Source organism: Acromyrmex echinatior, chromosome 13 (assembly GCF_024713525.1).
Source record: "Acromyrmex echinatior isolate Ae372 chromosome 13, ASM2471352v2, whole genome shotgun sequence".
NCBI classification, from domain to species: domain Eukaryota; kingdom Metazoa; phylum Arthropoda; class Insecta; order Hymenoptera; family Formicidae; genus Acromyrmex; species Acromyrmex echinatior.
Window position 1 is genome coordinate 10,240,200 of NC_141864.1, and position 23,533 is coordinate 10,263,732.

Here is a 23,533-nt window from a genome sequence, read left to right on the forward strand (position 1 = left end):
ATTAATATATATATATATATATATATATATATGTTTATACAAAATTGATATAAATAAAAGTGCTTTTAATCAATATATTTGTAAATTAATGAATTTAAGATATCAATTCGGAAAAGTTATTATTATTTGCAAAAAGAAAACATTAATACAATTAAAGAGTATATAATATATTAATGTAATATATAATATATAAATATATCAATTTTTGCTATTGGACAACTACGGATTATTTACGCCATAACAATGAAATAACCGTTAACTTTCGTCGGCTTCTACTATGTGAATAGATGAAAGGACACCCTTTATAATAACAAGGTCTGGACCGCGAGATTGGTAATCGCTCTATTTACTGGCCGCACCGTTGTGTTATGTTACGTGTCCATGAATTTCGTACGCCTCTTTAAAGACACATCTAAAAACCAGCTCCTTCATTTTCGTTGCAGGATATACCTATCTCGGATCCTCGCTCGTTGTAGAACCGTCCGTAGCCAGCGCAGCAAAAAAACGGTAAGTTACAAAAATTTTGTCATTAAATTGTGAAAGCATGTTTTTAGTTTAAGAGAGAGAAAGAGAAAGAAAGAAAAATCTGTCTAAATATATAATTGTTATAAAAAAAAAAAACTAAACATCAATTTTCATAAATTCAAGATATATCCGCGATTTCTGCATTTGGAAATTATCCAAAAGAAGAAAAAAAGTAAATTTTAATTATTATTTTCCAAATTTGATTTCTCAAAATTTATAAACATTCGTATGTACAATTATTTTAATAATTATAGAATTGTCACAGTCAGTATAAGAAATTCTTACGTTTACAGCGATTGTAATTAATTGTAATAGAAATTCAAATCTTGTTTGATTTTTCATATATCACCAAACTGTTGAATTAATATTATTTCATATTTTTAAATATTTTATTTGATCTGTTGAAAAGTGTTAAATTCTTGTAGCGAATACTGACCGGTGGCGTGTTCATGAAAAATTCTGATTGCGTGTGTCGCATGATTTAATATATCATCGTTTAAAAACGCTTGATAAAATATCTTATGTCACATGTTCGCGTTACAGACCCTCAGTCATATTAATAAAGTCGTTGCAAAAAAAAAATGCGTTACCACTGCACTGTAACCTTAACTGATCGCTATAAATTTGCGGCACGGACTCCGTGATCCCATATCGCGATTTTTTATTTATTAAAGCTGCGATCGACATCAAAATTTATCGAAATTATTCAGCCATTATTTTTAGCGACTACCGACCGACCAGACGTTTCTTGCTAATACGCAGATCAATCGCGTACATATTTCATACTTTATTTAATTTCTCTCTTGTCCTCGCTCTTTATCTCTTCTTTCTCTTTCTCTCGTTCTATACTGCGCTCGCGAGTGCGGAACTTCAAAAGGTTCGTTAACCCGTGCCTGGTTGCACGCAGGCGATCGCAGGAGAGATCGGGCCGCGCGTAATACCGCGCGTAACAAGGTGCGTAATTGGCCGCACGCGAGTAAATGCGCGCGTGCGCGCGTGCACAAGAGTTTGAGTTTCGAAACGTGCTCGGGCAAAAATCGCCGTGGATTAAATCGCGTCGTCGCAGTGGAACTCATTCCGAAATATATTGAGAGCAAAACGCGTTCTGAAATTTATAGAGGGATTTATGTACTCGATTCTTTATTTAGAGCTTGTTGGAGCTAATTAGTGAAAAGAGAAAGGACACCCGTTTCTTGGATTTATCCTGTTTGCTTTACATGCCGAATAATATTGTCCGATTTATAATTCTTTTTCTGGGATTTGTCGAAGTTAGTTAGCGGAAAGGGAAAGGACATTCGTTTGTTGAATTTATTTGAGTTTATTATGTGCAAGACTGTTCATTTATATCACTTGTTTCTCTTTTAATGTTTGTGTCAATTAACTGTAATTAAAAAATGACCTTGAAGAAAGTGTATCAAAATTCATTAACGCGATTGGATAATGTTTAGAAATTTATTTTCAGTTTTTTAAATAATCTGTAAAAGAGAGTATCGTATTCTTTATTAAAATGTAATTTGAAAATATTCATATTTTTACATTGAACACGCGCGATTAAAATATTTTTTGTTACGTCACATACTAAACCTTGAAAATCTTCCTGTACGAAAGAGATTGTGCGAATTATCATATCCGTTTCACTTTAAATCTACGATTCTTATCGTGTCAACTTAGATGTGGATAAGAAACGTTAAATCGTGTTTTATTGCGGATTGTTATAAATCATCGAGACGTATCAGAATGCGTATTAGAATACGAATTAAATGTGTGAATAATATCACTTTGAATAGAGATAGTAGATGCAATTTAGTGCTGTCAGCATCCGCAGTGGTTTGCGAAAAATAATCTCACTAAAGAGAAATTCCAAGAAAGATTTTATTGGACTTATACTCCTTTTCATCAATGTAGATTAATTTTTATCTCGGTTTAACTTACTATTTATCTTTTTTTTATTTCTAAAATTAGAAAGAGATAAAAAGTAAAAAAGTAAAGAATAAAATTAATTGAGATTAAAGTTAATTCTATTTTTGATGGAAATGGATATATTAATTGTTGAGTTAACTATTATATTTGGATATTTATCCTAGTATTGTAGCATTGCTCTAAACTGTTGATAGCGTTGTGTGTTCGTGTTATCGTGCATGAAATATACTTAGAATACTATTTACATTCTCTACTATTCTCTTCACATGCTCACGTGTACATGGATCGATGGTACGTATCTACATTATAAATAGCAGCACGGTTTCAACGTATGTTGACGATAACGAAGCGCCAAAAGCCTTGATACCATCATCAATTCGATATCATAAAGCGGTCGGCACTTTTGTCTACCATAAATGAATTTTCATACCTCGCACAATAGATTGCTTATTCGACAAGCCAGTGAGATAATCAGATATAACTCGCTATTTATCACTAAATATCTCCTGCATTGTTATTAGCGTAAATAACATAATAAATATCCTCTAATAAATTTGTATTAAAAGATAAAGCTTTTCTATTATGGTAATAACAGCAATCGATATTGTCGTAATTTATTTCTGCTCTTTTAAGTATATTAAAAAGACATTGAGGCAATCAGGAAGCTATTTATATAAAATACTTTGTCCGCTTTTATCGTATTGCGTAAACCAAGTAATAAGTATAATATCAATTTCTCTAACATTTCCAAAATTTTTGCCCGTAGTCATATACTGGAAACAGTTGACAAAAAAAATCTAGGTCGTACTTTTTTCAATAAACGAAAGAATTAATCTAAATAAACTCAACGCGACGCGTTTTTGCGAGGCGCAGTTTGGGAGCCTCTACACAACATCGCGGAGGCAGTGTTCTCTTTCTCAACGATGAGGCAAGCAATTCGAAAAAAAATGTAGCACCTGCCACTCCTGCTCGCGAGCTACGAGCCGAGAGAATTCATGTCAGACTGTTCGCTCGCTCGCTCGTGCCATAACTGCAATCTGTTATTTCTCCATCCCCCGAGCCCGCTTTCCGTTTCTCATTCTATCCTTTCATCCCTTACGCATCGATATCGACCACTGTCACTTCCTCTTTTTCTTTCTTCGCCAATAAGCAGCTTAGAGCAGCCTTATCGATGCTTCGGGAACGTGCCGCCGCATAAACGGAGAATTTGTCATTCAACCAAATCAATACGCGACCGAAGAGATAACGCTAATTAAAAAACGTTTTAATAAACGTATGACTATTTTATCGAATACAACTGATAACGTATACGTGGCAGAGATACAACTTTTTTGATATGTATAAAAGTACACATTGACTTACTGATAAGTTCCAAAAAGCATTTGTCTCCTATTTTTCTTTTTGTTTTCTTTTAATTTAAAGAAAATGGAAAATATATATATATATATTACAATAGTTTATTATGGACATGGTTTACCATTATCATTAGATTTAATTACAATGAATAGTTGACATGGAATTCTTTTCGATAGACAATAATATTATATTGTATGTTAAATAGAATAGGTTGATTTAATTTATATTGAAGAAGCTTCTGTGAGTCGAAACGTCTAGATAGATTATCGATATGTTACCTTAGTATAAAACAATAATTATCAAACATTATTGTATGCTCGTTTATATATATATATATATTTTTAGTATTTGTAATTAAAAAGTTTATTATGATTTTAGAAAATGTGTTAATTAAATAAGATGAAAATTTGCCTTGGAATATATTAAATTCTAACATAGAATTTCTTAATTGAACTTTTTTAAAGTAGCATTTTTACAATTCGAAAAAGAAGAGGAAAAAGAATGGAGCCTTTTATTTCAAATTATTAAAAAATTCACGGAGAGATTCACAGAAATAAACGCGATGTGAAAACTCAATTATCTCGAAATACGATTGCACTCTTTTTCATTTGGTTACCCGTTTGAATGATCCTTTCAAGTAACAATTATCATAAATATATATACGAGTGTAAATTAAATTCTAGTATTGCTATTATAATACTGCTCGAATTTTAATATGAAAAGCCCAGATAACACAACGATCTTCGCACGATCTTTTTGCGATCGTTATTACTACACGCCGTGGGAGATCGTTATTCAAGGATGGACGAACGGATGCCCGGCGAGGCGAGGGAAGAGTAGAAGTTTATTATATACTCTATAGAAAGGGACGGAGACAGGGAAACGGGTATCACTTCCGAGTTGTCTTCTGCAATAGGTCGAAGACGCGGCTTCCAGCGGCGAGCGAGCTCGCCGTTTTTTGATGTTTAGGAGCCGATGCATGGCTAAACATTCATTTCCATATAAGCCGATATGTTTCAAATGTAAAGCGACGTTCGCGTACACCGGAGAGGTGGAAAAAGAAAGAACGAGGTGGATGAACGAGGGATGGAGGGAGGGTTAGAGGGGGTGAAAAGGAGAGAGGAGGAAGAAGCGTGGAAGCGGCGAACTGGTACGAGCGGAAACTAGTTTAAGCCCGCGGGTTGTCTCTCAACCCTCGGTCGAGTCTTCGACAATGCCCTTCATGGGATCCACCGTGCTCCCAATTCCGTCCACTTTAACTGCCTCTGCCCCGCCGTCGATTCTCTCTCTCTTTCTCTCTCTCTCTCTCGCTCTCGCTCTCTCTCTTTCCCCCCTTTACGCCCGTAAGTAGCCCCCGCGAGTGTGAGAACCGACCGGAAAATGCCTAACCCCGAGAACGCGCGTACAACCTAGCTTTTGGTTTGCTTTTAATTTCTTTACGTGTAAATTTAACTAAAAACGATTTTTTTAATGTTAACAAACTACTTGCATTCGCAGAATTTGATGTAACACTTATACAATGACTTAGAGAAATGATTAGATGATGATAGAAAATTATATATTAGACGAATGATAAGAAGGACGTAATAAAAATGTGGTCATATTTATTTGAAGGGTGCTTTAGCTATTTTTTATCGAACATAAGTTATATATATATATGTATCACGATTCTTTTTTCCATAATTTTAACTTTGAGACGTTAAAGTTTTAGATTTAAATATCACATTTACTAAAATATTATAATAGTATTCAGTCAGAAGTTAATGAGAACTTGTAATACAAAATTAATGAAATTTTATTTTATCAACAAAACTTTCTTTCATACAATATATCGAATATATTGATTTATTCAGAAGATGATTTTTTTTATTAATATACCTGCTTGCGATAAAATTTGAAAGCAGCGAGACATCGAAGACACGTTTCCTTTCCTCCTATTCTTCGAGCCTTAAAGAGTCCCGAAATTTGAGTGTGTCCACTCAAGAAAGTTCTCAGAAACGTATGTCGCAGACACATTTGCGGCCTGTTGACGCGTACACATTGTTGACAGCCGCACGTGGTTTTGCGATTCTCCAATTCGGCACGTGGAATCATTCGCAGGTATCATTTGCCGCATATGTCGGACGAAAGTGTAACCGCAAAGACTCACCTCCGTGCATTGGCCGCGAGAAAGCACGTTCCACTTTGCGGTGCATCTGTGCACGTGCAATACGCATTATTCTGTCTTTGCGTGCGATACTCATTCACCGCACCAGACAGGGGCCGGTCGGAATTACGTACGAGTCGACAGTTTGAAAACGTGTAACGAAATTATTAGTCAACGCCGGACAGGACTTATTCCGTTACAGTTCCTTTACAGGGTTTCCTTCTGCGTTTATTAAAATTAATTTTGTTATCCCACTTTTTAATAAATAACTTTTATAAAACAAGAGGTTATTCAATTAATCTTCTAACTAATAAAATTATGTACAGGGTGAGTGAAAAAAGTAACTGGAATATTTTTTTTTTCTTACTAGGAACAATTATAGACCAAACAAAAAGATAGAGTTACTTTTATTCAGGAAAGTGAGATGTTTTTCACTCCCCTCCCTCATCTGTTGCATATACCATATTACTTGATCATACCTTTAAAATATATTGAACAGTAGGGTGTTTTAAAATTAGCCTAAACCATTTTCAAAATTTCTGAGGATGATACTGCGTATCTCATTGTCCTCAGATCTGCAGATCTGATTGATTAACGAAACAACATAAAAAAAATAACATTAGTATGCACAACGAAGTTTCGATGATATATCTTCATTGAATGTTAATCAATTCCGTGCGTGTTGACATTTCATCTCGGACGACAAGTGCACTACTCGTTGACCCCAGGAAACATTGCATCTAACGCTTTTAAAAGAGTCATTCGAGCATATACCGGTCGTCAACATGATGACCGAAAGCATGAAAGCATGTGTACGCCGCTTGCATTTCCGCATAACTTCACGCGTGCGTACGAATGCACTTTTCTCATTTACATGACAAGGCCGCTGCACCTCGCGGCGTATGAGGTCGACGCAGGTTGTTGCACAATATGTATATACATACACCAGGGGGGAGAAAAGGGGTAGCAGGCCCCCCTGCGGTCGGTGCAGTCTGGTAAGCAGCCCGAATGCACTTTGCACGATGCACCCCGGGTACTCGAGGCTATGCACGACGCACGTCATTCGCCGAGCGAATCTCTCTCCACCTCCTGCCATAAATTCGACCGCGAACACGTTCGCGAAATAAAAAGGGTGACCCGGGGAGGGGGAGGAGGCACACATCTCCTCGTCCCGAGGCGCATCTCTTGCCCTCTTTACAGTGCATCTCGGTCGGTTTCTCTTCTTCTTTTTATTTTCTTCCTTTTTCACCCTTTTCTGTCTCTCTCTCTCTCTCTCTCTTTCTCTCTTTCTGTCTTTCTTTCTCCCTCTTCAGTCTTCCTCACGTGAATCGTTGCACTCGGCGCGTGCCGATCTCGTGCCCTCTTCGCCTGCTGTATCCCCTCCTTCGCTATGCATTTAATTCCATCGCTTCTTTCATCCTTCTCCACCCCTTTCTTCGACCCACCCCAACTCCTCACTGGCTGGCTCCGAGCGACCGAAGTGCATCCTGCATGCACTTGTTGCGCTGATGCACACACCCGGCTCTATTACCAATCTTTCTTTTTTTTGCCGAGTGCAAGTTTCTCAACTTCTTTGATGCTTCTAATTTCGCCACCGCTCCCCCTTATTTTTCTTCGTGCGGTTTTTAATTATTTTGGCAATATGTCTTCATTTATCTTTCCTTTTACCTTTAAGGCCTTTACATCGTAAATACAACGCAAAATTGTTGCTGCTTTTTTTATGTCATCTATTTTACAGCAAGCAAGGGAAAAGAAATTTTTATTAATAACGTGCTTTATTGTGTTACGCATCAATATATATATATATTTGTTTATCGATTATGTTATGTAATCAGAAAGAAGAAAAAAGATTTTTGATTAGGTACAATCCAAATGTTATGAACGCGTTCTACAATTAATTTTTTTTTAATGTAGTATGTAAGTAAAGAAAAGAAATAATCAGTATTGTTTATAAATATAATGTATAATTTTTAATTAATCGACGCGATCTCTTAGCGAATAAAATATTTCTGAAGAGATGGAAAAAAAATCACGATTTAGAAATAATATTACACTATCTTATTATCTTCCTTCTTTCATAAAAGAAGTTTCTCTTCTTTGGCTTAGCCCTCCTTCTCAAATTCACGCAAGGAGCAATGGCGGCACCTTGTCACGATAAAGCGAAAGTAAAACGATACGCACGGTCCCGCCCGGTAGGATCTCCTCTTCCGACGTGTTTGTTCAAGGTATATCTTTCTACGAGCCTCGAGGGACGACGTCCGGATGAGAGGAGGAGCTCTCTCGATACAGGCGAGAGGGCCCCCGTACGTGCAGCTGCGTCCACACGCACGCCGTTAGCACGCGCTTATCTCTAGTTGCGCTTTCATAAACAAGGCATCGTCCGCGACGCTTAACGAATCGTCTATTATGCGCGTAATTAATCAGAATCGTAATTCAAGCTGACCACTCGTGAAAAATGCATATGCAAACGCGACACTTCGATTTAGAATAATGGAAATAAAGTGTACATTTTTTTACCTTCATTAGTGTAAATTATACTCGAGTCTCGCGTTTGCATATGCATTTTTCACGATTTTGAATAAATGTCAAATGCTATTGTGGTAAATAATAAGTATATCCAAACGTTAATATTTTTTAAATTGTTAAAATATAAACTTTTAATTTTTTATTTACTTAATTTTATTAATGTTTACTTCTCTGTAATTAAGAGCAACATTTTCAAATTGACTAAATCATCTAATTTTAATGAAAACAATTTTTTGAAAATATTATACTAACTTCGGCTTATTCTTACAGTACAGAAAGAAAACTTTTGCTCAAGTACTTACTTAAAAATTTATATCAAATTTTTAAGTAAATACTTGAGCAAAACTTGATAAAATTTGAAAAATTATAGAAAAAGATATACATAATATGAAGAATTTTATTGGATTTTATCAAACTAATTATATGTAAAGACGTTCAAATTGATTACTAGAATATCAAACTTTCTGTAATATGCTTCAATCGTTTACGTAATTACTTTAATTGTCCAACAATTATTTTTGATGATTTTACAAAATTATTTTTAAATCTGTATGTAGCCAAAAAAAATTTTTTATTATAGATATTTCAAAAACAAAACCGTTCATTCTATAAAATACAAGATGTATGCACCGACGTGGAAACACCTTTAAACTTTATGTATGTAATACCGGCAGTTTCGATCCGAATTATCGATCGGATGCTTCAGGGTACAACGTAATTTGCACTCTTAAGTAATATGCGATCGACGAAAATGCGATTATCGCTGTCGAGACCTCAAGTAGGCGTGAAGCGAAGTCTCGTCGTTTAATAATTCTTTCGCCTGACGATAACGAACTTGGCGTAGACGAGGTTACGATTTTCCATTAATAGTCGAATTAAAATGTAAACGATGTGCACCGCGAAACTCTGTGCAAATCCTTATAAAAAGAATAAAAAAATTTGATCAATTTACCATAAAATTTAATCTAATAATTCTAGCGAATTAAAATTGCATAAAAACAAATTTCATGATTTTATTAAATTGAATTACACAAAAATTTTTTTTTACATATATTATCAAAAATATTTAAATTAAAACATTCCGATAATATTTTATGTAATACAAATATTATATTTATAAATCATTATCAGAAAATTCTATAATACAATATTTAAAAATATATTTAACACAGTCAAACATATTTTACATATTTTTTTCAATCTCTTACATCTTTCTCAAGTTTACTAAGTAAAAAGCTGCACACGCGCCTCAGGTTCGACGGCCGTCTTACGCGATAAATCCCTTTTGTTTGGAAATGATGATGACCACGCGTATCCCCTTCATTAATAATTAATAACAGCGCGAGCGTGCGCTCCAAAGAAGGAGAAGGTAGAAGGACTTCAGATAACGGCGAAAAATCTTAATTACAGATTCGCTGCGTTGCATAATGCTTCGTCGTGACGTCGGCCGTTTTTTTCTCTCTCGTCTTGTCCCGCCGAGAAGAAGCGGAGGCGGTTACCCCGCTTATCGATCTCTTATCGAGATCCCGGATCGAGCCTCGTGTCCGGTCACGGGTGGACGCCGGATTTCATGGATACGCGCGATCCGCAGGTGTAAAAGGGCCCCGTTTAATTATTCCGAAATGAAGGTACGCTGACGTGCAATAATTGTCACGCGCCTCTCTCCTCCTTCTTCTTTATTCCCCAGATTTATGCTGCTCTTTGTAGTCGGTTGAGCACTTTTGTGGACTCCGTTCGTTCCGCCTTAACACGATCGTAAAATTGCCGAACAGTCGCTGAAAAAGCGATCCGCGATTTCTCGATTCTCGAATCCAGCTGCTCGCGAGAAATACTCTCTCTCTAAATTAGGAATCATTGCATCGCAGGATGATTTCGTTTGTGATTTGGTGCGATATTATTACAGAGATTAAATACACCTCTTTTGACACTCATGAGTTTATTATATTAGTTTGTATGACACAATTTATCAAAAAATATTTCGAGAACTCACTTTAAACGCTCTTATAAGCTTCTCAAATCTATATCGTTTTATATATTTTTAGTATTCCTGTTCCAAGAAATTCCTTCGGTCATAAGAAATTTCTAATTAAGATTAAAATTACAATTATTATATTTATAAACTAATTTAATCAACGAACAATAAGTTTGCAAATTACACTTGCCTGCGAATTACAGTTTTGAGTTTTTGTGATATAACAATTTGAAAAAAATTCTTTTTTCATGTAATACATGGAAAAGGCATTTTATTTTATTATCTTAATATGTATTATGTAGAAAATGCTTTCATGCACGTGATACTATACTTATATTTTTATTATATACTGCACTTTAGATCGAACTAAATAAAAAAAACGGTATGAAATATTATATAGCTATTTTCAATTTTGAAAATGAGAAATCATACCGAAATAAACAAAATGCAAGGTTATTTACAAGCAAGGTTAATAAAACTCAAGGTTAATATGTATGGCACTAACAAAATTTCAAAAAATGCCGATGTAAAAGCTCTCAAATTGTTTTTTTGCGCTAACGTAGTTTTTCTTAAAATTGTGACGTGATAGTTAAATTTGGAAAACGGATTTGTTCGGTAGACAATAATACATTAAAAGAAAAACAATTTTTCTCAAATTAGTATTATTACATCATCTTGCGAATACTGATTATTAGTCGTAAATGAATGGAAAAATCATTAATTCCTCAGATACTTCTCATTCATATATTTGTTAAAAATCATTCAGTTTGGTCTTCGTTGGTAGCACTAAGAAATTAAAGATCAAAGAACGCGCACTTTAACGTCTATAAAATCCAAGTACCCGAATCTTAATATAGACACAACTGCATTCACAAAAAACCGCATATCCTACAGCGCTCTACAGTTCCGGTCATTAATACTCGTACTCGCGCGATGGAAAGTGAAAACACAAGCAGCCCCGCAGGCCGCGAACAGGTTCCCTGGCGAATTGAAATTCCACACGGTGCGCGCGACGAGGGTGATTTTTAATGGCGATGCCTCTTAATTACCGTGACCAGCGTAAAAGAAGAACGCCGTGGAGGAGCAGGGCCCACGGAATATGCACGGATCACGGAAGACGTCGACGACGACGACGACGACGACGACGACGACGACGATGACGACGATGTCGACGTTGCACCTGGCCAAGACGACCAGGCCAGATGCGTATCTCAAACGATGCGGTTATTATTAATTCTCTCAGTTTTTTTTGTCTTTTTCTATCTCTTCCCCCTTTATTACCACCGCTGCCACCACTCCCACCTCCACCGCCGCCACCATCAAATATACCGCAATTAATATGCACGTCGCGAGAGGCGGTTAATTGGAGAAGCGAGCGAGGTTTTTTTCCCTATCGCGAAACTCAGCGTGACTCGACGAACTCTGTCCTCACGACTCGCCAGCTTGATGTTTATTTAGGTAAATTATATCGGCTGCGTGCTACGCATTTTCTGACGCATATCTCGTGATGTTGAAAAGAAGAAAAATGGCCTATAGCTTGGTAGACGTATCAGTTAACTATTTTAATAATGTGTATAAAATCATTTGTATAAAATAATTAAAATTTGATGATTTTGTAGAAAATTTGTTAATTAAGAATGCAATATTTATCTCGCGGTATTTATACGTAAATTGATTATTTTTCCGTGGGTGTACAAGCAATGAGGAAAAAATTGAAAAAAGTAGGAAAACACGATTATCCTCATTCCCATCTCGATTCCTAATCCCTCAGGTCCTTACATCCCTGCGTATCCTATAGAATGTCTTTTCCTGCTTGCAGGGGTAGCGGCACCGCCCTACCAGAATCTCCGGTTGGCCAGGTCGGCAACAGATGGAGGTGAGTGATTTTTCTGCCCTATCTCCAGCTCGACTTATCTTCCTTACTTCATCTCTTTGCCTCTCCTATCCTTCCGTATGCGAAAAGAATGCGAAAATAATCTAGTATGGTGATAGTAATGATTATATAACTTGAAGCATTGATTAATGTAAATACTTTCTCTCTTTATCACACATATGTACACAACAGATGCTAAAGTAAAAAGAAATATAATTTGTTAAACACGGTATTTCGAGAAAATAATAACTGTTGAGCTAAAAATGAGAGGAACTTTTTCAATTTTGAAAAATTATTATAATTTCACAAATTTCAGAATACAAGTAAACAAAAGAACTATATTTTTTATTTAAGTTGAAATGAATATTTTATTAGTATTAATATTATAGGTTAATCGGAAGATTATATAGAAAAATATTTTTAGTAAAAGAAATTGTAGGAGAACATTTCAAATATAACATCCATTTGAAAATTTTCACTATGAGAGTAAAATAATAATATTAAATTAGGATAACATCCCGAAGAAATTTTGAACCTACACTTAAGTTATAGATGTTGTTAGAGAAACTTCCGAAGAATGTATAAAAACTAAATCTTAAAAGTTCGCTAGAATAGGCCGAATGAAAAGAACGCTTTTCAATGTTATAGCTTTCGACTTCCCGGTGCGAAAATTTTCCAAGGATGCGTAGTCGCTATTGATTCCGGAGGCTGTTCCGCCCTTACGCACCCTCGCGGTCTTTCTCTTCCCTGCTTCCAAGCACGTCGCTCGTTGCCTTTTCCTCAGCTCCTCCCTCAGCATATTTCTCCCTCATCCCTCTATCACTATCTTCTTCCATCTCCCGCGCTTGTCTCTTCCCCTCATCTCCGAAATATCCCAGTTGCTTCTTCTTGCCGTGCTCACCAATCTACGAAGGGGTTAAAACTATCCCTAGCTTATAGCTGCTTCCGCGTTCGTTCCACTGATGAAACTTTATTCGATATCATGAAATCACGCGAAAACCACATGTAATCATCGGAAATCCAATCGTCGATGTCTAGTAGATTATTTTTTTTCTTTCAGAGTAAAAGGAAGACTGTATCTAAAATCTAGAATCGCATGTTTGCTACATGATGTGTAAAATAAATATGTTTTGCGTATCTAATATTTATACGAAATATTTAACATTTTAATATTTTCTAATCGCTCCTTTGTCAAAATCAACGTTCGATATTTCTGCGATACATATTTTTTAATTGTTGAAAGGAATAAATTTGAAAGGAATTTATGAAAAAAAGAAGTAAATTTTATACAAAAGATAGAAAAGTTTTAAAAATTTAAAACTCTCCTCCACGTATTTCAAAAATTATCTGCATTGATAAAAAAGATTAATGAGATATAGAATAAAAAATGATGAATATAATTATGTAAAATGTATTTATTTATTTTGATATTTCTGCAATACATATTTTTTAATTGTTGAAAGGAATAAATTTGAAAGGAATTTATGAAAAAAAGAAGTAAATTTTATACAAAAGATAGAAAAGTTTCAAAAATTTAAAACTCTCCTCCACGTATTTCAAAAATTATCTGCATTGATAAAAAAGATTAATGAGATATAGAATAAAAAATGATGAATATAATTATGAAAAATGTATTTAATGGTATAACATTGTGGTACACTTTTTGATTAGAGTTTATAATATTGATTAAAATTTACACAGCAATCAAACGTGCTCAGAAAATACAAAAAATTACGTGAGCATGTACATTTTCTTAGACCTTCAGAAATTTTTATTCATCGCACATACAAAACAGAATCTTGGAATTTACGTTTCAGAGAATCACTATATCTACGATTTCAATGATTACGTTCAGCAGAAAAAGCTTTGCAACTGTTATAAGATTCTTTAATATGATTATCATTCTATATTTAGATCCAGTGAGAACTAAAAACTCACAAGAATCAAATATTAAAAAATCTTACAATAATTGTAAAGTTTCTTTTTTTTTCTTTTTCTAAATTCAGCCAATGCATTTAAAGAGCAACCGCTAGTAATTGCGTGCTTCGAGAAATTTCTCTTCGGAGAATTCAAAGAAGATAGTTGAACGAGTTTAAGTGAGGAACTATGCGCGCGCACAGAATGCTTCCCTTTCATTTACATCCGCCGGACGATCGACCTTGAGCAGTCCTGTCGAAATCGAAGAGTCCTGTTGAAGGCCAGCCCGAAATCCATTAATTTTTATGCGCCCGGAAACCATTTGCCGATCCCACGCGCACTTGGGCCGCACGCTTCACTGATAGTGGTATTTACGAGCCATGCAACTATTAATTATCTTTAAACGTTACCTGAACCTATCCTAACCCCCATTCCAATTACCATCAGGAACAAAGGCGCCGATATGCACTTCGGTAATAAAAAGAATTTTATTTGTCACTCGCATTTACACGCTACTCAATTCCTCTTTACTTAACATTTTCGTACAATTAACAACATATATGTTACAACTGCCAATTATGATTATCTTTACGTATAATATATTATATACAATATCGAACATTCTTCAAGCCCCGGGGCGAAAGATTTCGTGGCGCGTGGCTGCAAATTCTGAAGTGAAGCTAAAACAGGAAGAAATCGCAAACGGCGGAAGACGCTTGTTTTCTGGGGAGCCATCGTGGATTCACGCTCGACCGAGGGGATAATCGATTGGCCATTCAGCGGAATTAGTTGATTGAGACAAGGTGGTCGATATACGTTCTGGCTCACGGTACAGAAACGCGCGACAACACGTGATACAGAGACTTATGAACAAGGGTGACACAAAGGATATTAAAAAAAAGTATCTTCTCTGTTTCCCTTCTCTTCTGTCTCTCCCTTTTTCTTCTTTCTTTAAACTTGCTTCAAGTCAAGGCGATTCGTTTTTCGCCGAGAAACATATCGTTGTGGCGTATTATCAGTCGTTATTTTATTGCTGGATTTATCCGTATTGTTTGAATACGTAAACGCAATTTAGAAGATGAGATATCATTGGGAGAGACACTTTGAAAAAATCAATGTTATCGTTTTCATTATATCTCGTCGGATCTTGAAGAAAAGGTTCTTGAAGAAAAAGCAATAATATAATCAATCACATTCTTCTCTCCGTAACTAATTGCAAGTATTAGCAAAAGTTTCAAAAACTTTACTCACCGATCGTCTCCAGATGCGCCGTACCGTGAATGATAAATTTTACTTCAAGGATAACACCCTCGTCATTGGCGAAGATAATGACCGGCAGATCGCAGAAACGACAGCAGTACCCGTCGACCTGGCACCCATATACCTGCGGGTGCTCACAAAAGAGAGGACGAGTCCTTCCTTTTCTCTACCTGACGAACAAAGAGACTCCGTAACGGAATCAACCCTCGGCGAACCGATAATCCCGACAGGCAGTCGCATGTTCGAAGGATTTTCGCAAACCCGGTGCCGACGGATTTGTCTATAGTTGCCGCTAACAGCAATTTCGACATTAATGAATCGAACATCTATTTCGCGAAACAATGGGTGACAGTACTTCAAGTCACTCAGTGAAGCTATGCGTCGCAACCCCCGGCAGGAGGTCGCAAGTTGATCGGCGAAGGGCTCTTCAGTAGTCGACGATCAAAGAGCGATATTGCGTTCCCCGTGAGATTCGACAAATCGAAATTCAGATTGCCATTGTGCGACGGAAAGGGAAGAGTTTGGATAACACGCACAAGAAGAGGAGTTGGACCAAACAGCGGAAAAGACGTAGAGACAACTTGATTCTCGAAAGTTTCAATCAGCACTGAAAAATTGATGACTTAAATTTTGCTATAGAGCTAGGAAAACTTTCGAAAATAACATTTATAATGACAACAGTATGTATCGATTTTAATCTCGTTAATTTCTTATGTATCTAAATACAAAGAAATTGTAGAAAAACTCTCGATAATGTAAAAAATATAATAATATAACTGACAATGAAAATATAGCGCGTTGAGTGATGCGCAAATTATAGTTCTTTAATTAAATTTAAAATAATACATAATTAAAACAATCATTTGATTATTTAAATGTGCTATACTCTCTTGCATATTCTAAAAAGTTTCACAAGAGAAAAAACACACGCCAAAACTAAGTATATTTACACTTCTTTTGAGGGCAAATTATTCTTGAAAAACGAAACTTTAATGAGTTTTCTACATTAAGTCTTTCCCTAGTTTTAAATCTTAAGATAACCATAAGAAACTAACTAATCATAGTCGATTACTCTCACAACTGTGATTGATCAATTTCTAATTAATTAAGACTTAAAGCTTAGATAACGTCTTATTGTAGAAAATCCATAATAATCCACTGGAAATCATTTGTGATTTTATACCTAAAAAAAAATTTATCGTATCAATTTTATCAGTACCTGTTTTCAGAATATAAGATTGCATTTTGGTAGGTAGTTGTGTGGTGTCAAGCCTCTCAGGATTAATTCTCAATAGCGAAATGAATGCAGAACACGCGTTAATAATCGTTAATATTTTATTACGGTAATAACTGGGTTAATATTTCATTCCTGAACACAATAGCACAACAGTGTATCCCAATCTTAGTACTCATCAACGTCCACCGAGCGGCGCCTCCACTCGCGGTCAATGACGCGCGTCTTCTGCTATCTACGCACTATCCGGCATGACGCGTATCGACCCTGATTACTCCGGCAACATCTCACCTTGAGTTGTCGCCAGCGAATACGACCGACTCATCCCATTCGTTCCTACAAAGAAATACACGCGAAATACACGTCGGATTTGTCGTTCACGCTAATAGATTTCGAATTAATCCGTCTGACAGATTCAACGGATGGACAGAATAATTCGATAATTAATTTAACAACAAATTACATCGTCCCTGTTCGCTAATTACAAACGATCGGAAAACTCGTGCGAATATAAAGGGAGGAGATGACGCGCGGATCCCCGCGCTTTTCCGAGAGAGGCGAGAGAAAGGGAGAGAGAGAGAGAGAGAGAGAGAGAGAGAGAGAGAGAGAGAGAGAGAGAGAGAGAGAGAACCATTGGCGTGGAGGCGACAGTGTGTACATACTTCCCTCACGCACGCGTCGTAAACCGCCTCCTCAACGAACAGAGCGCCTCCATGGTGGGGTACACCCGGCGCGTAAAGGGGAAGCTACACCACTTGGTGGGGTACCATTGTGATATCAAGTGGGGGTAGATTGGGCGCGGCTTACAGCGGGACCGCGCAGCGCGTGTTATAAAAATATAATATCAGTACTACCTAGCGTTCACTAGCCTTCTTTCTCGCCAGATATCCCGTCCGGTATATAATCATCCGTGCTGATAGTGTGTGCGTTCTCCAATTCCTCCCCCGTCCCCGTGTATCGCTGCAACGCGTGTAACACGCACACACCGGTGAACGGCAAGAGTATCCTACCTCCGGCATTCATTGATCGCCACGATCGAATCTTGCTCCGGCGAACGGTGAAACGAGTGGAGACGTGCAGGGGATGGAAAGGAGAGAGTCAGAGAGGAAGAACTAGAGAGAGGGAGAGTGGGCGAGAGGGGACACCCCCACGTCTCGAGCAACGCCATTGACAGCGGCGGTACTGCGGTGGTATCCGTAAGTCGACCAGCAGATACCGATATTGGAACGTAACGTAATCAACGTGAACCAGCGGCGCCGCGAGTTTTTGATGGTGTTGATCTTGGCGTACCCCACGCGACCACCGATTGATCGCACGTGCAAGACAGCGAGGAAGCCTCGTGTGCAACGTGTGTGCATCCGATCCGCCCGTCGTCGGCAAGTCCAGCGATCGGACGGCGCGCAACCCGAATCCGGAATCGTCCCAACGGACGGCCAATCGCCATCAGGCCGGTCTACTACACTCGGTTGGTAAAAAAGCGCGAGCGACTCCGATACGTCGAGGGAATTCCTACGTCGGCCCAAAACGAGGAGGAGGGGGAGAGAGAGAGAGAGCGAGAACGGCTTGCTCCGACTGCTCCGACTGCTCCGAGGGAGAGAGGGTAGCGCCTAGAGAGAGAAAGACGCAGGAAGCGGACGCGCACGATGTGTGGCGATGAAGAGAGATAGAGGGATGCAGATAGAGCGAAGGGTAGGGAGGGGACAACTCGCTTAGAAGGCTAGGTATCGGGAGACGACGGGGAAAGCTAGTGCTTCACCACCCGCACGAGTTTCCTTTGGACATTCGTCCGAAGCTATTCGCGGCGTGTTTTCTTCCCTCTCCGAGTACGAGTGAAATTAGTTGGACGGTACCCGTCGTCATAGTTATCCTCATCATCGTCGTTGGTTGTTATCGTCCTTACCATCATCATCATTATCCTCATCGTCGCCATCGCCTTCGTCGCTTTCGTCGCCTTCGTCGCCTTCGTCGCCTTCGTCGTCGTCGTCCTCGTCGTCGTCGACTTGGGACAATCATCATTTACCCGTGACGTAAATCGCGTCGTCATCAGCTTAGGAGGGAGCGGCGTGCTCGAAGGAGGGAGTAAAACGCGGGACGGAAGTCGGAAGAGAGCCAAAGAGGAAAGAAAGAGGGAGAGCGAGTGAGGAAGTGCGTGCGTCGTAATCGGCGAGGAGGAGAGAGATTTCAGCATCTCGAAATCATTCGCCGGAATATAATCGCGTGTGTCGCCACACGACACGTATACGCCGCGCCGTGCCGGTCCTCATTCCGGAGCGGATCCCGAGGAGGGCTCCCGTAAGGGCGAGAAGTGCACCAGTACCTTTTTTTCTACGCTTGTCTTCCCTCCCTTCCTCTCTCTCTCCGCACCTCGGTGGCGTGGGAGATCAGCCAGTGTTTTAGTGCCAGTGTTTAAAGTCTACCTCAGCCAATAAAGCATATTTAACAGAAAGAAGAGAAAGAAATTACGTGTATATATAATATATATATAAATATATATATACATATATATATATACATATATATATATATATATATAGAAGGAGACAAGTGTAAACGCGTAATCTTTACGTTTGTGCGCGAGTTCTGCGACAGTTTTTATCGTAAATATGTCTCTGGATAAGTTCGCGGAAGGCGGTATGCTGCAGAAGGAGATGGAGCGTCTGGAGATTGAAGAGAAGAACGGTGATAGTCCGAGGTAAAATTGAGAACCATATAGCTTATACTTCTTATTGACCGCCAACAGGTGTTAATTTCCGATCTTAATATTTCATTAGTAGATTATGTACGTTGTTTGTGTGTGAGCTGTAATTTAAAATTATTATTTGTTCTTTATGTTCAGGAAGGTCGCTTCTTGAAAGAGAAAAACAGCTATGCGCGTTTTAAATAGAAATGACTTTTTTCGTGGAATAAATATAATTATTTTTATGTAATCAAAAGCGTTACTGAATAAAATATAAACTATTTTCGATATTTTCAAGTAATTTTACAATCTGCTTTCAATCGTATACGATATGATTCAGGCGTTTCTCACATATATATCAACAACTTTGCGAGTTTGCGAAAGAACTTGTAAGGGTAACAACACAAACATGAGGGAATATTAGAGGTCGTTTAAGAATGGCATAGTCATCTCGATTAGAAATAGTCGATAATTCCATCGATAGCGAATATAATTATTGTTATTGTCCGATTTGGCACACAAAATTTCAATGTAACTTCGACCGAAATATACTATACATACTTAATATGGAAAATTTTCGTTATACGCAAATCTTAATACAAGTGTTTGAGGGGACTATTCACGATCCGTGATCGTCGGAGATATTGGCGCGCAAATGAGCGCGAAATCGTGACTATATATTTCCGATTGGTTGATTGCGTCAGGTCGTAATTGTTGGTGAATTCGCTTTTTAAGACGCGCGGCGATTATGTAATATGACGTGAGGTAAATTTCGAATATCGGTCGCTTCCGCCTTCGTTAATTAAGTTCTCATAACCCTTTGTCGATGATATATAAGGACGGCATCTTTAAGTGTACCTACGAAGAATAAAAGATAACTTGTAGGCACACCCACACAACACACACACAAAAATCGCGAAATATTTAGTTTAACAAATTAATTAATAAATTAATAATTTAAAATAAAAAGGAATTGCTGTGCAATGTTTTGAATAAATAATTAACATTCCTCATATATTAATAAAGCAGTAAAAAGTAGCGCTTTTAGTCCGTATATTATAAATTTTTATATATTTTTTATTCTTTGCGATTTTAAGATGCTTAGTAACATCATTATCAAATTGACGATCGATATAATTTTTCTGATGTTATTTCTATCTTTATAATTGCGTTTTAATACCCGCTTCCATCAATAAAGATTAACTTTAATCTCGGTTCAACTTACTCTTCTAATTTTTAGAATTAAAAAAGTAAAATTTAAATTAAATCGAGATTAAAGTTAACATTGATGGAAGCGTGCATGAGTCCGACAAATTAAATTGCAGTTTATAGCACTGAAAAATGTATTTGCAAATTCATATATGAATATTATTATCAAGCATCAAGATTCGCTCCGACTGGAAATAAAATTTTATTGTTCGATTTATTCTCATCGATTTAATTTCTACTAATAATAATGATTTTTATCAATCAATTATGATTTTTATGATCAATTTTAACATTCTAATTCATCATTGACTGCTATCATTGCTTAATCTATACTCAAAGAAAACCTGTTACTAAAAAGGATACTGCTCGATCAAATACACACACACACATATTCACAAAAGAGCGAAAGTTGTTTCTCTGCTCTCGCTCGCGATAGTCCGCCTGCGGAGAGCGCGTTTCAAATATACCTACCGATTTACACGTCGCGAGACAAATATAATGGCACGCAGACGGCGAAATTGTATCGCAATTTTGTCTCGACGAAGTTGAGTGTCGTCTAATCTCACGGCCGGCCAAGAATTACGTTCAGAGTCAACAACCTCCTCGATAAATATCGGCGATAACGTAAATCAAATTACGCACGCACGCACTCCGTGCGCGGACGTATCTCGTCATTACACCATTATGTATGCCTGCTCGGCGGTATTTGCTCTTTCATACCGTTGAATGATCGCGATCGACTTGGAGAGTGACGGAAGATAAAAACCTGTTTCTCCATATTACTGAACATGATATGCAATCAGAGTCACAATAATGTCCCGCGAATACACATGATTTATGTGTAATAGTTCTGTAAATCGTTCAATATTGTTTAAAATCTATAAAAGAATTGATGTCAGAAAAGACGAGAGTCATAAAGTTATTAAACGAATATGTTCAGGAATTATTATTTAATGAAGTTGTAAATTTTGTATCTCTCTCTCTCTCTCTCTCTCTCGTCATGGATGACCATTATAACTATTTTATATAAACCGGAAATATGGTCATTCGAAGGGTTACTGTGATGGTACGCCGAAAATTTTCTTTGTATTTGAGAAAACATTGCAATGACTCACCTAATTTACATTAAGTCACTAAATAAACTCGTAAAAAAAGTAATTTCTATGTTTATTTACGATAATTTGTACAAAATGTGATATCTCACACAATAAAGACACATCATTCAAATTGCCTTTCGATTTTCAAGGAGAAAAAATTGTCAAAAGTGTTCAGGTAATAAAATTAACTATTGTGATAGCATTTTTCGTCTATTTCGTGCCATAGCAAAAAGATTAATAGGTTCGAATGAGAGCAACTAATGTTGTTCCGTGATTTAAAGATAAAATATTGAGTATCTCATACCCCGTTCTCTATTCTTCAGTCGTAGAAAGAAATTGGTTGTCGCAGATGTATCTTACACGTATATCATTCTGATATGTTGAAATGAATTATATAAAAAATCGATACAATATGAACAATTATACAGTCAACATGAATTTCTGAAAATTTAATTATAATTATAATTATGATTATTAATTAGGATTATGACTTGATATGTATCTCTTACAAAAATATTGGAAGATAATGATTGATTACTTATTTTGAGTATCAAAAGCATTGTTGTTTAATTTTGTTAAGTAATGTCCAATATTAAGAAATTAGATTTCTGTGATGAGGAAGATTGATATGAATTTTATTGACTTAAGATTTCGATTGTCGAGATATTGAACAATAAATCTAGATACACACACACACACATATATATATATATATATATATATATATATATATATATATATATATACACGCATATATCAATTATTAATATGATAGAAATTAATTGTTGCTTTTGTTGATTTCTTGAATAAAAGAATTTTATTATGAGAAATTAAAAAATTACGACCGATGAGAAATAATATTCAAAGTGATCCCGTTGATGATCAGTCAGTTTTCTTTTTGATTAAAGCCGACCCTGGCCGTTGCACGTGGCATGATTTTGTGGTCGTCCCTGAAATGACGCGGCAGTGTCGCCATCAGCATGATGAACGGAAAATTCTTTTCGGCAAGTTTATCACGCACGCATAATGTTTACTTGTCACGTTATCATTTGGTTGGAATTTTTTAATCGGAAAATTCAAACAAAGGCCGACCAAGAAATGTAAAACTAAATTAGAAAAAGTTCATGTATCTAATTCAATGTAAGAAGAAGAATTTATATAAGTTCTTTAATAAAAGAAGAATTTAAAAAGATATTAATATGCTGAAAAACTGTGAATAAAAATTTATTGCGGAAAATATTATTTCGCCTGGGAATCAAACCCGGATCTCTTGTATTCTGTACGAGCGTTCTAAGCTTTTAGACTACCGAGTAGTAATATTTCTCGCAATAATCAGTGTATGGAAATGTTTTTCAGGCGAAGTAATATAAACAATAAGAAGAATTTATAAGTAGTTTTTCAATATAAGAAGAATTTCAAGAAAAAATTAAAAAGTCTAATAATAAGAAGAAAGTTAGAGTGCCATCTTTAAACTTTCGGTTTTGCAATTTTCAATTTCTTATGTACAACTTCTTTGTGCTTTAGAAAAAATTTGAATTTAATAGAAAAACTATTCTCTTCGATTAAAATCGTATATAGTCATAATAAATTGTATAAAAATATTTGTATTTATAATAAATTTCAGAAATATAAATACAGAGTAGATAAATAGATTTTCATGCGTTTTTCATAGATTGAAATTATATAGAAAGAAGATGCTGTATTGAAATTTAGGTATAACACGCACAATGGTTTCATTGTGTGTGCGATGGTAAGAATTTGCCGAAAATGGTGGCGATAGAGCAAGGGGGGACGATATCGCGTACGTGACTTCAAGAATGA

General features: G+C 36.6%; 1 protein-coding gene and 1 long non-coding RNA gene across 12 annotated transcripts in view; one reads left to right on the plus strand and one right to left on the minus strand.

Moving 5' to 3' along the window:
• Positions 1 to 23,533, plus strand: part of Imp (IGF-II mRNA-binding protein) — a 150,563-nt gene that overhangs the window by 61,006 nt on the left and 66,024 nt on the right. For 4 of the 11 annotated variants that reach the window (XM_087412625.1, XM_087412626.1, XM_087412623.1 and 1 more), the window contains one exon: positions 444 to 507. In XM_087412625.1, the coding sequence (XP_087268751.1) occupies positions 444 to 507 (64 nt within the window). Of the gene's footprint in view, positions 1 to 443; positions 508 to 12,264; positions 12,322 to 19,252; positions 19,422 to 23,533 lie in introns of those variants that run through there. The other 7 variants (XM_087412622.1, XM_087412617.1, XM_087412619.1 and 4 more) reach the window with 3 other exon arrangements.
• On the minus strand, positions 14,296 to 19,163 carry LOC105146143 (uncharacterized). The gene is made up of 2 exons (XR_015547180.1): positions 15,487 to 19,163; positions 14,296 to 15,396 (listed from the first exon to the last, which is right to left on the minus strand). It is a non-coding gene; the product is annotated as an uncharacterized LOC105146143 (long non-coding RNA).